Source organism: Amblyomma maculatum, chromosome 3 (genome assembly GCF_055883805.1).
Source record: "Amblyomma maculatum isolate TAMU_Amacu chromosome 3, ASM5588380v1, whole genome shotgun sequence".
NCBI classification, from domain to species: Eukaryota; Metazoa; Arthropoda; class Arachnida; order Ixodida; family Ixodidae; genus Amblyomma; species Amblyomma maculatum.
Window position 1 is genome coordinate 188712412 of NC_139346.1, and position 15094 is coordinate 188727505.

The 15094-nt window shown below is 45.5% G+C and overlaps 2 protein-coding genes across 2 annotated transcripts; both read left to right on the plus strand.

Moving 5' to 3' along the window:
• The first annotated feature begins 1311 nt into the window (after nucleotides 1–1311).
• Nucleotides 1312–3819, plus strand: LOC146197221 (uncharacterized). The gene has a single exon (XM_084597140.1). The coding sequence runs from the start codon at nucleotides 1312–1314 to the stop codon at nucleotides 3817–3819; it is 2508 nt and encodes an 835-aa protein (XP_084453266.1).
• A 1316-nt stretch (nucleotides 3820–5135) lies between these two features.
• On the plus strand, nucleotides 5136–14848 carry LOC146197222 (Na(+)/H(+) exchange regulatory cofactor NHE-RF1-like). The gene is made up of 5 exons (XM_084597141.1): nucleotides 5136–5165; nucleotides 8681–8923; nucleotides 9974–10228; nucleotides 11413–11583; nucleotides 14573–14848. Exons 1-5 carry the CDS (start codon nucleotides 5136–5138, stop codon nucleotides 14846–14848), a joined length of 975 nt encoding a protein of 324 aa, XP_084453267.1.
• The last annotated feature ends 246 nt before the right edge of the window (nucleotides 14849–15094 follow it).

The following is a 15094-nucleotide window of genomic DNA, read 5'->3' on the forward strand; positions in this document are numbered from 1 at the left end:
GCCTAAGTATGAATAGTCTTTATTGCAGTGATATGGGATACGTTACAGCCGTCATCACAGCCAGCTGCGACGCCGGTAAACGTCACATCAACCATTGCAAGCTTGTTCTTGACTCAGCATTGTTTATTATTATTTCACAATTTCGGCACCCAACTCCTACATACTTATCGACATACGTTTTTTGCAGGAAGCACAGAAAAAAATTACCGTTCTCGTAAGGAATTCCAATACAGAAAACTCACATTCAGGGCAGCAGCAGCAGCGACAGTCCAGAGTAAACGACCTAGTGCCCAGAACTGCGACCCGCCCCCACTACAACAGCGACAACGCCAACGGAGGCGCTTTTGACAGCACTCGGTCTACAGTCGACGTCACTACCCGAAGACACTACGGTAATCATGAGGGCAGTGGAGACGACAAAGCGCCGCCTCGAGGACTGGTGGCGCAACAGAGAAGCCTGTTAAATTTCTTCTTTCTCTCTCTTTCTTACTTCTTCGGACTATTTGACTGAACATTTAGCATAGAATTTTCTCTCACTCCTCAATTTTTTCTACCCGTTTCTCCTGGCCTGATCCAGAACTTTGTGATCCCCCGATACAAAGGGGAATGGCCGCATCAGCATCAGCATCAGCATCAGCATCAGCATCAGCAATAAATGCAAAAACAGAAAATAGAAGAAAACTGTCCTACAAATTCTGAATAGTTGCTTCAACGACTTTCAATTTTCTTGTCTCTTCCACCCCCAGGCCTAGGTATCAGTAGGACGGGGAGGAGGGGGCAGTCACAATTGCAATCACAGCAAATACCTTTTGAGCTGCAATTACTGTTTAACGGTTTAACTTGCCGAAACACAACCAGAGAAGAAAATGAACAAGTTGTAAGACTCTACCATTCCGAAATCGGAATTACGCTTCGCCGCCCACTTCTACAGCGAGCCGGAGTCCCAAATAAAAAAAAATCAAAATTAACAAGAAAAACAAAAATAACACTTACGAACAATAAGAAATAAAAACTAGAAAACTAACACTACAGCTGTCTTTTCCGGATTTAGCGTTTGTCACGGTCTACATCCCATTTCAAAAGAATTCATTCTCGACTGGCAAATAAAAGCGAGCCAAATGGCACTCAACATTTCCGCTCGAAGTTAATGTTAAAAATTGTCAGTTTTTTAGCACTCAAAGAAGAAGAAACATCCCAAGGCGCGAGGCGTTCTCCTCGTGATCGTCGCCTTTGTTCCCGTGACGTTCCAGCGAACCCACAAACCTCGACGCAGCGCAGGGGGCCTAACGTGAGCTGCCGTGACAAGGGCCGATGGAGCGAAGCCCGTTCCGCAACGTGCTGCGACGCAGCCGCAGGCATGAGCTGTGCCTGCAATGCCTGCGAACCGTCCAGAGGAGCGTCGGAAAGCAGGCCAGGCCATACAATGCCTCCCGAGCCCAGATGATGGCGTTCGTTCGAGAGGTATTCGGCGAGGACGTGCACATAGCCTGCACACAACAGCTCCAAGACGGTAAAGGCGACGGCGAAGAAATGCGGTTCCACTTTCGTGTGCGGCTTCTGGACTCCGAGGGACTATTTGACCCTAGCTACCGGCGGTACGCTTATTGTCGGCTTTGGGCAGACGAAGGGGGCGGCAAAGCAACGGAGGCACCCAAACGCAAGTGGTTCCCAGACTCCACGGTGGAGATCTCCGTAGAAGTTCCGGATCCATCGACGAGTAGTCTCGTCCTCGAGCTGCTGGCTAGAGATCCACACAACGTTTGGGACGCCCTGAGAAAGCTTGTTCGACCCACGTCCTTGAGGACTTTCCTGGCATCCGTGAGTAAACTGCTCAGCTACTACTTCAAGCCGGAATCAACGCTGATGGTCGTTGGCCGAATTTCTAAGCCGCTGCAAGATATACCCTGCGTCGGTGTGGAGGAGTGGTACGGTCTCGTGGACTCCACTGGTCGCACGTTGGACAGCAAGGTCCAACTTTCCGTCACCTTCCACACCGTGGCTGCCGTTGACGTGAGCGTCTTGGAAAGGATACGCGAGCACTACGCCTTAAGTTTCATTTTCCTTGAGCACAACGTCGAGAATACTGCGGAAGACAACGTAGCGCGCTGGACTATGTGGTCAGACTGCGTGGGCAAGCGTGGTCTAACGCTGCTTCGTCAGCACGCGCTGCAGAATAACATGCAGGACGTGGAAGCTCAGTGCTGCTACCTACAAGCGGTCACTGAGCACCGTATGAAAGTTAACACGCAAATAAGTTACGTGGTAATGTACCTACTCCTAAAGGAGCTTCAGATGGAAATGGGCATAAAAAGACACGAGTTTGTCAGCAGCGCCCTTGAGAAACTTATGAGCGGCTTGTCGGCCCACATAAACACTCAGCTGGAGAACCTCCACAGCCATTATTACTTGGAGTTCGAGCTGCACACAACAGATCTCTCGGGTGCCCTGGCAGTATGTGCGTTGATGGAGACAATGAGCCCTTTGCCCATTGTAGAGTCTGCTCGAGCCGCACTCCAAAAGAACGAGAAGCAGTGGTATGAAAAATTGGGTCAATCGTGGGATGAAAAGGCCACCCTTTCTGTCATCGCTTCCACGCTGCAAGAAATTAGGGACCATCACCAGAAGGCTAACCGTCTCTTTCAGCAGGCCTGGAATGAGACATACACGAACATCGTCATAAAGGAGCTGGATGACTTCCTGGTTTGCAATCTCCGCCCATGGGTAACTCGGCTGGTCGACGGCGTGATTGCTTCAGTGCCAGGAGAAGCAGAAGCAGAAGAGAAAATTCTGGCCTCAATCGAAGCATTTTCTGTAATCAAGGCTTTTCTTGAAGGAATGTTTCCAATGCTGAATGTAGATCACGAAGGTCTACGCGTCCACCGGTACCGAGAGTGGTTCGGTCCAAGAGCCGTTGACCACTGGTTTCATCTGGCAGCGCGGGCGAGTGCAGAGGTTACTGACTTCGTCGCTGATGATGACCTTCTGCCACTTGATACAAACGTGAAGTACAGCTCCTCGTTCATGAAGGTGGCAGAGGCAGTCGACGTCAACGTCGTTAAGCTTTGGATACTCTTGGACTGGGCAGAGAACACGTGTAGCTTCGCGTTCATCGATAGCGTGCGGGTGTGGGTGTCCGCTTATGCAGCAGCAATCGAAAACAAGATCGAAGAAGAACGCTGCGGCGAAGACACCGGCAGTGGTGCTATCCCTGCCAGACACTGCGTTGCAGTGAATGACCTGATGGCTGTGTACAGGTACGTGGAGCAGATAAGTGCCAAAATAACCGACCGCTATCTCTGCTCCAGCCAAGACTTGTCCCGATTCGCTGATGTTGATATCAAGGTACGAAATGCTCTGAACCTCATTAGCGCTTCCAAGCAGCGCATTTTGGACTTCATCGTGCGTAGATTCCTACCGGAGGTTGAGCTGCGGCTCGAGAAGGTCCTTCGCGCTCAGACCACCTTAGCGCAGGAAGCGGACGTAGACGGCCTCCTACGGAACGTCATGGCCTGCGTTACCGCGCTGAGTGTCAACCTGGAGGCCGAGGCCTTCGAAGCTGTGCTCTGCTCGCTGTGGGCTAAGATGACGACGCTTCTCAAGCAGGCCATCTCGCGAATGCGCACTCGTTGCGGCGTCGATGCTCGGGCCTATTCGGTCTCTTACCTCGGCCTGTCCGCAGTCATCCAGCAGCTTCCGAAGTGCTTCACGACCAAAGACAGCGGGGGCCTTCCGCCGGCGGCCATGGCGGCCGACGTTTCGGCTCGGCTTCGAGAGCTAAAGGAGGTGATCCGGGATCAGGACGGCGCTGGAGATGTCTAATGATGCCAGGAACGTCGGGGTTTCTCACCTGTGCTATTAAGTCTAGACTGGTGGCTTGAACATTGGAGAATTTTCATTTGCGTATTTTTTTCTCACGATTAAAAAAAGGCCCGTCTGTCGCTGTTCCTGGGACAATTTTCTACTTTAAACTTGTGTCGCAACTACAGTACACACCTGAACAAGCATAAGCGTGATTTAATAATTGAGATAAACTCTGGAAATTACCGTCTGACTGCTTATTTTGTCTGTCAGGAATTGCCAATTGTTTTTTACAATTGGTGCATACGCGGTTAAAGTGAAATATTGCAAAAGGAAACGCGTGTTTAGATTGCGCATTTTTTTTCTCGACTTCATCCTTGTGAATGCACGTCGGCAAAGGTATGAAGGCTTCTAGCCCTTGATATTTGAAATTGGCAGGATGAATGAATTTTAAACTAACAACACTTATGTTCAACGCTTAGATTATGTTCAAAACGTTCTATTTACAATGCTGACATTCAGTGCTCAAACTAGAAAAGATTTGACTCAAGCGCTCTGTTATGCCAATGAAGACTTTTATCCATTCATCTATGCGTCGAATTCAGAAGGAGACATATGGGAGAAAGGTCGCAATATCAATGATACAGGAAAGGTAATTTTCCGGTCGCCATAACCCAACCACGGCTGTAAGCAACCGGCATTGGTAGCCGGCGGTTCACAATTCAGAAAAGGACATACCTGGAGATCCCCCTCTCTATGTTAGGGCTCCCCTTGTTCCCACCCGTTTTACTGTCGTTCAGTACAAGTGCCAAGGGAGTTGCGTTGGACACAATTTGTGGGATCATACATGACTATACTATAGCAACTGATAGGTTAACATGTTAACCCTTTTTGAAGTTCTTTCAGTTTTTTTTTATCCAATAACATTATTATGATCGTTATTTTTTATTTATGTTTACAATTCTTTGAGATATATTCTTATAACTCTTTACAATCTCGCTTTGCGACAACCTTGTGCTTGTAACCGAGTTTGCGGACAACACCACACCTTGGCCAATCCCCCATGGTGGGTACGAGCCGCTTTTCAAGAGGCCAACAACAGCAACAACAAATCCTTTATCCCTCCAATTACATTCTTTGTTTTATTTTTTTATACATGAAAGTATAGTTCAAAACCTTTCTTTACTGTTCAATTCTTGGCCAATCCGCCTGTGTGGGTATGTGCCATATGTTATTTGGGCAACAAGAACAACAACCCCTGTGAACAGCGCGAGCCAAAGGCGAGGAAGAAGCACCACTCTCGTTTCGAGCTGCAGTCTTCTTGCTCCTCTGGCGGAATGAAGCTGTCTTCCCCGGCTGAAGATGAGGTGAGAGGTTGTACGCCACATATTTTACAGCAAAAACAGCAAACTGTGTAGCTTCAGACGTGTTTACAGGGTAAATGGAAGTGTGAGGCTGGCGAGGTGGAAAGATCCGGCGCTGAACTCCGATCACTTACGTGCATCGTGTTGAACTTGTCGTTTCTTTCAGTGCGAAAACTCTACTACTCCATGTACAACCCAGAGTTTCGCCTGGCTCCGACTCAATGACCTTGAAACAAGACCTATAGGTCAAACCAAGCACAACCACAAGATTAACGATACATGCCCCACTGCGGTGGCGCAATGGTTAAGATGGCCGACTACTGTGCCTTAGTACCCGGCCGGGTTTGCATCAGACCACCGGCGGCTGCAATTCGAAGGAGGAAGCGTGCGTGAACTGTGCGATGTCAGTGCACGTTGAAGATGCCCAGGTGGCCGAAATTACGCCGTTGGTTTTCACTACGGCTCTCCTTTCTGTTTACTTTTACTCCTACATTCCTCCTTCCCCTTACGGCACGGGTAAGGTGCCCACAAAAAAAAAAAAAAAAAAAGTGTAGAAGAGACTGCACCTTTCCTTCCCTGGAAACCAGTTTATTATGCTTTTCGATGAAAACGAAATGAAGAGGCGTCGGTGTGCTATGCGATGTCAGCGCACGTTAAAGATCCCCAGGTGGTCGAAATTACTCCGTAGCCCTCCACTACGGCTCCTCTTTCTCTCTTTCCACTTTCACTCCCATCTTCCTCCCTTCCCTTACGGCGCGGTTGCGGTGTCCACAGAAATCAAGTGAGACAGTTACCGCGCCTTTCCCTTCCTATAAATAAATCAGTTTTTTTTTTTAAATCAGCCACAGAAAACAAGTCAGCCATCCCGATCAGGAAGGCGTATTTGTTTGCGAAAGCAACGCCAAGCCATAGGCGGCACAGTAACGTTGTTTCACGACGTGTTGTGAGGTAGGAAATACGCAGGCGTAGTCCGGAGTCCAATGCCTTGAGGCGACGGTTGTACGTTTCCTTAAACATTGTACGTTTCCTTAAAAGCATTGATCTCCCTGCGTTTTCACCAAATTAGGACAGCGAACAGCATCTTTTTTGTTTTCCCGGCCTCAGTAAAAGAGTCGGGCTATATGTCAAGAAAATATATACTATGATTTCGGAAGGTTGTTCATGGGATTCAATTACTTCATGAAAATGAAAAAATGAACACCTAAGATTCCAATACTCGGCAATAAGAATTTTGAGCGCAGTTTTTTTGTCACAGATAATCTGGCGTTTAATTTGTAAGTACTTTTAGCGAGAAGCATGCATCCGTTCTGTCGGCAATTCAGCCCCATTGTCCCTAGTGCTTCACCCTAATGCTCTACTATATTGTTCCAGACGTTTGTGTTGTGACCATGTTGGTTTATCACAGACCTAGCAGAACCTCGCGCCCCTGTTTCACCAGTACCACCTGTGATAAGATGGCTCCTTAGGCCACCATATGGGTACCCACCGTTTACGTCGACACGTCGACATCATTCAAGGCAGGAGCGGGCGCCTATGAGCTGTGCTCTGAAAAACAAAAATCCTATAAGGTCTAGAAGCTTCAATGGGAGAACGCAAAAGCAGCAGCGCTGCCGCGACGTTTTTTTTCTAGTAATTTTTACATTTAATACGAGAGCAATATTAGTCCATGTTATAGAGGCCAAAATGTGGACGCAACAGGATTGCACTTAGCGAAGCTTAAGAGCTTAGTGGCGAAAACTTTTCCTCCTTCTTTTCTTCTACCTCTACACTATAACCTCTACCTTGCGTCTTTGGGCACTTTTCATAATTTAATGTCTTTCTTTTTTTTTTTGTGTTGTTGTTGTCAGCCACATCGGCATCTCTAGACCCCCTCCTCGACATGAGAGACTGAACTGTGATACACGTGGTCCTCCCGGGATTTTTATAGGGACTAGACCGAACTAGACGAGCGGTGTCGACGTCAGAACCTATTGCGACATCTTGTGGGCGCATCTCGTGGAATATCGCGGAATCTTGCGAACATATCTCACGGACGGACACATCTCGCGACCTCGAGGTTTTCACCATGAGCCTAGGAAGACTTTCGCTTTAAAAGTGGACACTAAAAGTGAAGCCAAGTGCACGTTAAAAAACCCCAGGTGGTCGAATTTTCAGGAGTCCTCCACTACGGCGTCTCTCATAGCCTGAGTCGCTTTGGGACGTTAAACCCAACAAACCAAACCAAACCAAATGACTAAGTACTATACCACAATGGTTCAGATGTGCACAAAGAAAGTGCGAGAAATACTACGCCTTTCTTTTGCTGTAAACCAGTTATTAAGTTATGTAAAAGATAAAAATTAGTGATCGTAAATAATAATAATATCACAAGTAAAATACTTCTCATAATTATTAAAGAGGTAATGACGGTGCCAAATAAAAATAAACATAAACTAAGAAATTAAAACTAAAGAATGAAAAAATGTAACAAAATAAAAATACACGCATTAAACAGGCAAAAATAAAAATTACTAAAACGTGGCAGCATTCATGTTTTCGCATCCACTCAATGTTGTTAATGCTGTTTCTGCTGTGATCTCTTTTTTACTTTTAAATGCGTGTTTTTATTAGATTTATTTACCATCATCATTATTTAATATTTTAATAATAATAATAATAATAATAATAATAATAATAATAATAATAATAATAATAATAATAATAATAATAATAATAATAATAATAATAATAATAATAATAATAATAATTATTATTATTATTATTATTATTATTATTATTATTATTATTATTATTATTATTATTATTATTATTATTATTATTAGTTTATAAAATTTTAAGCGAATTTTGTGTATTATTGTTATTATTACGAAATATTTTTATATAACCCTACTAATGCTTGTCATGTGTCTCCCTTTCTCTTTGTTCCTCGTTCTGTTTGTGCCCCGTATTTACATAATGATTTCAAATTTTTAATTGGTTCACAAGAGAGGAAACGCATATTATCTGTAACACACAATGGAAACCTGAACTGCGCCGTAAGGGAAGGAAGCCCGAGTTGAAAGGATGGATGCCTACACAATCTGCGAATTGGTTTATAGGAAACCTGGTGATAAGTTTGATAGATTTTGCGGACACAACGTAGCCTACTAATGCCCTCCCATTAAATCTTCGGTGGTTGTCAGGCCAGAGCCCAAGGGATAGGCAATTCTTTGGAGGCTAAGCCTTGTTGAAATTGTTTCACTGATTAACTATGACGCATTAGAAGCTTGACACCTTTAACTAAGGCGTATACAATCAACACTATTCGAGCTCGTAACTGCTGCAATGGTGCTGTAACACGTGAACGACACGTTTAGCGCCAGTGCGGTTAAGAATCTACATCGTAGCATGCTAACCAATCGAATCACAAATCGAGGACCAGTGCACTACCATTTTGGAATGATTCTGTATTGCTAACCGTTCTATTTGGTTAAAAATGACCCGGAGACTTAAGGTATCGACCGAAATCCTGCTTACAGAAAACAGACGCCTCACCTACTGGCTCAGACAAGTCGGCCGGGACGTCCACTTCTCCCACCAGTGTACTACCAGATGGCGCTCCGGCAGCCAGGCTGTGCCACATGGTTCAGCGGCCCGACTACGACGGCTACGGCTTCAAACTGCTCGCACTCAAACAGCGCAGCCTGCCGTACGTGCTCGCCGTGGAACCGGGAAGCCCAGCTGAGGACGCTGGGCTACGGCCCAACGACATCATCGTTGAGGTACGCGCTGGATTTCCAGGTGGCAGCCCACTGTCACCGAGAGCCAAGGATTCTAAATTACCGCCCGACGTATAAAGCCTTGCTTTAACAAAACCGCATGAATGTGCCTGCGTGTCGTTGGTCTAGCATGCTTACTCGGCATCCAACAGCACTGGAAGGTTGAATCTTGTTCCAAATTCCCACAGCTCTTTTTAACTTTCTGATATATGGTCTAGTTAAGTCGCAAAAGCCTTCGAAAAATCAGTACTAGGCCATGTCCTCTTATAACTTCCATTTGTCAGTGCCATGCCGGGATTTCCTGCCCAATGTCGACGCTGGATTTTATGGGTAACGAGGCCTTTAATCCTGTTTCGTTATTAATAAGACGTCGAACGCTTATTCAGTTTAAAGAAAAACCTGGTCTTAGCTTGAAAGAAATGTGCCGAACTGAACTGACCTGCCGAATGCCCAGTTCTTAAAGTAAATGAATAATGTGCACAATCATGCATATTTTTTTCGAGGTGCTCTTCTCGTGTTTAGATTTAATAATTTGGTCTCTCGCTTCTGCATCTAATGTGCACTCCTGTCGGTCACCCGGCTGCTACATTCCTACATTAGTTGTGCATTTTCCTCTCGGTGCGAGTCTATGTTCCTGAAGCATTATAAGGCTTTAGTGGCGGAATACTTTTCCCGATACTGCTGGGGATACGAACTATCACGAGATTTCACCACCCCATGACGCATCTCCAAATACTACAGTTTGCTTAGATATCGCACCTGGCAAGCACAGGGGGAAACCCTTTTGTGAAACACCGTTATTTGTCGTGCTTCCAAAGCTGATGTGTCCAAATTGAGGCTGCCCTGATATTTTTCAAAAGAGGCCTAAATATTATAACTTTCATTGAATTATCGCTTAACACTACGGATAAAATCTTTGGCAGCATAAGGAAGCCCAAATATTTTAGAGCAGCGTGAATATAGCTAATCCTGGCTTCCAAATACTCGCTACAAGAGCTGCGTACATTTGTAAGCACAGATTCCTGAATTTTGCAATGCGACGTTTGGCTGCAGGTGAACGGAAAGAGCTTGAGGGGCGCAGTGCATCAGGACGTTGTTCAGCGCATCAAGGCGATACCCCATGAGGCACGCCTTCTCGTGGTGGACTGCGACACCGCGGCCTGGTATGAGGAGCACGGAATCGAGGTCCACGGCGACCTGCCCAACATCATCCGCATAAGCAGCGTCAACGCAACGCGAAACAGAGCCGCCAGAGCCAGAAAGAAGTCATCAGGCTCCGATCTGTCTTCGGGATCATTGAAGCCGGCCGTAAGCCCTGCTTGTCGCATTATATAGAATTATATTGAAGTTATAACTAATGTGGTGAGCAACCAAGTGCTCAGATGTGCTCTCTTAAAACGATATCATTCCTTTCACTGAACACCCATGCTTCCCGTCATATATTTTTCAACACCGTGATTGCTGGTATTAGTAACCTGAAAAGTATGCGACATGCGCTTCTAAGTTTCGAGCGAAACAGATTTATTAAAAGCGATACCCCCCCCCCCTCCCCCCCCCTTCTCGACAAGTAAATGAAAGCTATTAACTGAGTTGAAATAAACTAGTCATTTGATTGCCTCTTTTAAATACGTTTCATGAGCTCTAATTACAGCTGGTGTGGACTTGCCTAAAAGACTACATTCCTGTAAATCTGTCAGTGCTTGTCAGCTTACAATATTCGCATGACCATGAGGCTTAATTGCGGGAAAGCCAAGCACTTAAAATATTGCAGTTAGCTATTTCCTTAAATTATGCACGCCGATTCAATGCTGGAGCACAACTGTGTGAGAGCATTTCACTTCAGAGCCTTCCAATATTATACAGAAAATATGTGCATCTCATTTGCCAGTGACAGTCGTACAAGATCTGTCAATACACTCACAATATCCCAGATTTACCTGCTGCAGAAATACATTGCTCAGTTTTGCAACCATTGCTTTAATTGCGCCTGCTTATCGTCCCTGACGTGTTATTTTCAGCACCAGTTTGAGCTTCTTCATTTCGATGTCTCGAATCCTGACCTGAACGTCAGCGCTCGATCTTCCCTTTGCACCTGTTCTTCTTACTGAGGCTTTCATAGAAGCTCGTTTATTTTATCGATGCGATCATTTTCTTCATTTCCAACTTCTTCCTGACCTTTATCTGCCTATTCTTAACTCAACCAGATAACAAGTGCCACGACATGTGTGCACCTTGTAATCTACATAACTGTTTCTACTGTGTATTTTATAACGCTTAAAACGTGAGCGCTTTCTTTTTCTTCACCGTTCACTTTGGATCTGGGTTACCAGTTTTTAGATACCTGTGAAATAGGGGCAATAAGTAAAGTAATGGCGTGAAACTCTGGCGTGCTTGACTAGATAATGGATTACTCCGTTAAAATATTGAGGATTGACCAACGTCTCTTCCTGCTCCATTCGCGTCGAGAGGAACTCATTTCTTTGGACGCGCAGGAGCTCGCCGGAGGACTTCGCCTTTGCTACCTGCGCACGTGGCCCAGCTTCGACGGATACGGCTTCAACGTGGTGGCTGGCAAAGAAGGATGGAAGTACTTCATCGCGAACGTGGTCCCCGGCAGCCCTGGAGAGCTCGGGGGACTACGTGAAGAGGATAGGCTTATTGAGGCATGTGCCCGTGATGTCTATTTCGAAGAGACGTACTGTCAGATAGTGAATACTCGAAACATGTACTGAGACGCTTGTTCGATTCACAATATGCTGCTATCGCTGACGTTTTCGCATAGTTTTACTTTAAACTTCAGGAGATTAAGCAGGTTGCTTATCCAATGCATTTCCTGTAAAAAGCAAAAATTTGAGAAGGAGACGTTTGCCCTTACAGATGTCATGCAAAATGTTTACTTTCTTCTTCACCTCATAAATATATAAAAAATGACGACAGTACATTCGTAACCCATATCTTTGAGTGGGGTTTATCTGATAAGTATTACTCTCTCTTTATTCCGTCTTAGCCATGTAGCCCTTATTCCTTTCGACATTTCACAGTAAGTTCGATTCATTGTTCGACATATTTTCGTTGCTGAATTTTGTGGCAATATAAGGCGCTTTATGGTTTAGTTTGATTCAGCGCGTTTAACGCCCCAAAGCGACTAAGACTCACAGGGGCGTCATAGTGCAGGGCTCCGGAAGTGTCGACCACTAGGATTCTTTAACCTGCTCTGACATCATGCAGTACTCGGCTGCCTTGCTCTAAAAGCAGCTGCCGCTGCTGCAGGATTTGATCCGGCGTCTTTGAATTAAGTAGTCCAGCGCCCTAACCACTGTGCCAATGTCACCCCGGCGAGGCTATTGCGCTTTGTTATTTGTTCAGTTATCATTATACGACCTCATTCATATTATGTCTTTAACAGACCTTACTTTCCTAAAACTTCCGTGTGATCCTCACTCCGTTCATTCACTATGGACAGGGAGGCTGCATTCCAATGCAAGCAAAACCTTTTAATACATAAGAGTATGGCGGCATAGCGTTAGCGTAGTCCCTATGGACGCTTGGCCTTGGCCATACATCGAGCCACATGATGGGGCAAATTAGCAAACTTTCTAGTTTACACTCACAAGCACAAGTCACTATGCATATCAGACCACATGATGCGACACACCCACACAAGGGCTCTGCTTAACGAAGTCGGTCCAATTTACCTCGTCATGTCCCAGGGGCAGCGTGTGTTTCTGGCAATGCAATGGCATGGCAGCAATGGGGGTTTCTATTGCATATCCCTCTTGATTACCAAATTTCCTTCAACGCATAAATATTTTTGTTTACAACGTTATGTGCTCTAACGACATTTAGAGCATATTATGACCTCATAACTGCAATTTGTAACGTATCAATACCTCGCACTGCTATAGTTTCGCGGGAGACGTCGTGCACTCACGACCAGTCAAGATTTTCCTGGCATGCCGGTACCACATTTTCAGCCGAACGGGACATTTAACGCTGCAGGGCCTAACTATTAAAAACGTCTGTTGTGCTGTGCGATGTCAGTGCATGGTAAAGAACGTTTCAGGTGCATAGTACCGCTGCTTTCCAGCACGAGCTCTCCATCACCGCCCAATCATTCAGTCAGTCGGTCGGTAGGTCGGTCATTATAGTTTGCGGTGCAGCTTATACGCGCAGGGCTCTACTTAAAACGAAGTTAAGTGCGCTTTTCACCGTACTCGGTATCATAAGGGTATATCTTTGGTTTGTACATTTTAGTTTAAACTGAAAAAAAGAAAAACTAGTGAAAGAACGCCAAATTCAATAGTACGTCAATAATAGAAACATCAGGATGTTTGAGAGGCAAGCAAAAAATTTAGAGACTATGGAAACCAAGGTTCTGATAAAACGTTTCTGTTGGATTAACACTATTTTATCTTTGGAAATTTCCTCGCGCCTGCTAGCGTTCTTAGCTCCCTGCTCTCAGCCGCTTTAGTTATGCTAGGTCGAGGAGGTTTCTCCATCGCAAGCAAGGACACTGACATCTTGACACTAGAGCATCATGAGAAACGTTGATGTCCTCTATGCCGCGATGATACAGCGACAGTTCTATTGCTACCACAAAACGTCTACTTCTTGGTGCTATTGCTTTCGCCGAGCCCTTAACGACTGCACGGTAAAATAACAACCCATATTTAACAGTAAAACCTGTACTCGCGTTTCAGTTTGATGGCTTCTCTTTCACGTGCCTTAACTTCTGATTGGTAGCAGCAGGTCTTGTCCACAACAAGAACTCTAAGTGTGACAATTTGGGGGTTAATTACTGGCAGACAAACTGCCCGTGCTGACAAAAATTAGGACGGGGCTTAGGCTTCCCGTTAAGAGTAGACGCGATAACGCATTTAACACCGCCTCTTCGTTCGGTGAATTTATGGCATTGATAGAGATTGGCACAAGTGTGTTTGATTAAGTATTAAACATCTTTAATTGGTTTGGCTTTTGGGAAAGTAAGGCGCATTATCTGCCTCACTTCTCGGTGGATATCTACTCTTAGAATGAGCTGCATACACAATTGGAGGTATACGTTCATAAGTCATTGGTTCGAATTCCTATCGGGTGCTAGTCTCGAGTCTGACTGGAAGGGGGATACTAAACGAGAAACGAAATGGTATGACACCACTCTCAAAGGTGCACAACGAACGGTGGCGTCAAATTTTGGCACTAAATTAAGCGCGCGCCTTTTTTTTTTTTTTTTCGACACGTTTCTAAAAAAATTGCGTATGGCAACGGCGATCGCAATGGTTTTTCGACGCAAACAGGCTCACTACGCTATCGGCTGAAAGCGGCACGATAAACTCCGAGTTAGCTTTGGCCACACATGAATACCAGGTTCTTTCACAAAACAACAACAACAACAACATTTTATCCCTATAAAATAATGTTCTCCGAAAGTAGAAGCTGAAACTGCATGCGTTGGAAAGAAACACTCAGAAAAGAAGGAAAGCCAATAACTCTAACCTCTTTATATATCATATTGAAAGAGGCTCGTGCTGTCTTCATCTGCTTTAACTAGAGTTCTTTCGTTTTCAATACGAACTACTTTCTTTTTTCAATCAGCAGTGCCCTTTGTCACCACAACGGGCAGACTAATGTGCTTTGTTGCTTGCACGTGGGCAGGTGAATGGGATGCCGGTGGAAGGCAAGACCCACCACGAAGTGATGACACGCATTAAGCAAGAGCCGCATCAGGTAGACCTGCTTGTCATAGACGAGGAGACGGACGAGGCGTTCGCCATCCGCAAGCAGAAGCCCAGCGGCCAGGCGGATGGCGTGCTGCGACGCTGGACGCCTGCGCGGCCTCCGCGGATGACCATCGGAGCATCCAGGCAGCAGGTCACCTACATCACATTTTGTCACATGAGCTGCGGGATCTGTGTCAGCATGCGTATTTAAAGTGGCCGTTCAGCACGGTTGACTTTTCGGCTGTTTTGGTAAAGGGAGTAGTGCGCAGCAAGAAAGGAGCACACTGGTAAGCAGGTACAGCCCTTATCAAAAGTTTACAGCCCAGGGGGTCTACTTCTGAGCGATACTATGTGGCTTGTAATGCATTCCCAGGTTTCCATACTTGCTGACGGCAACATTATTCGTCCTACCCTCTCCAATGGCTAGGACTTCCACGATTATTACAGAAGTCTTATT

Bases quoted from the DNA above. Each gene is read 5' to 3' on its own strand.
- LOC146197221 (XM_084597140.1), top strand. From the start codon at position 1,312: ATGGAGCGAAGCCCGTTCCGCAACGTGCTGCGACGCAGCCGCAGGCAT.
- LOC146197222 (XM_084597141.1), top strand. From the start codon at position 5,136: ATGAAGCTGTCTTCCCCGGCTGAAGATGAG. The intron at 8,924-9,973 runs GTACGCGCTGGA...GTTTGGCTGCAG, and splicing joins CCAACGACATCATCGTTGAG to GTGAACGGAAAGAGCTTGAG. The intron at 11,584-14,572 runs GCATGTGCCCGT...GCACGTGGGCAG, and splicing joins AAGAGGATAGGCTTATTGAG to GTGAATGGGATGCCGGTGGA.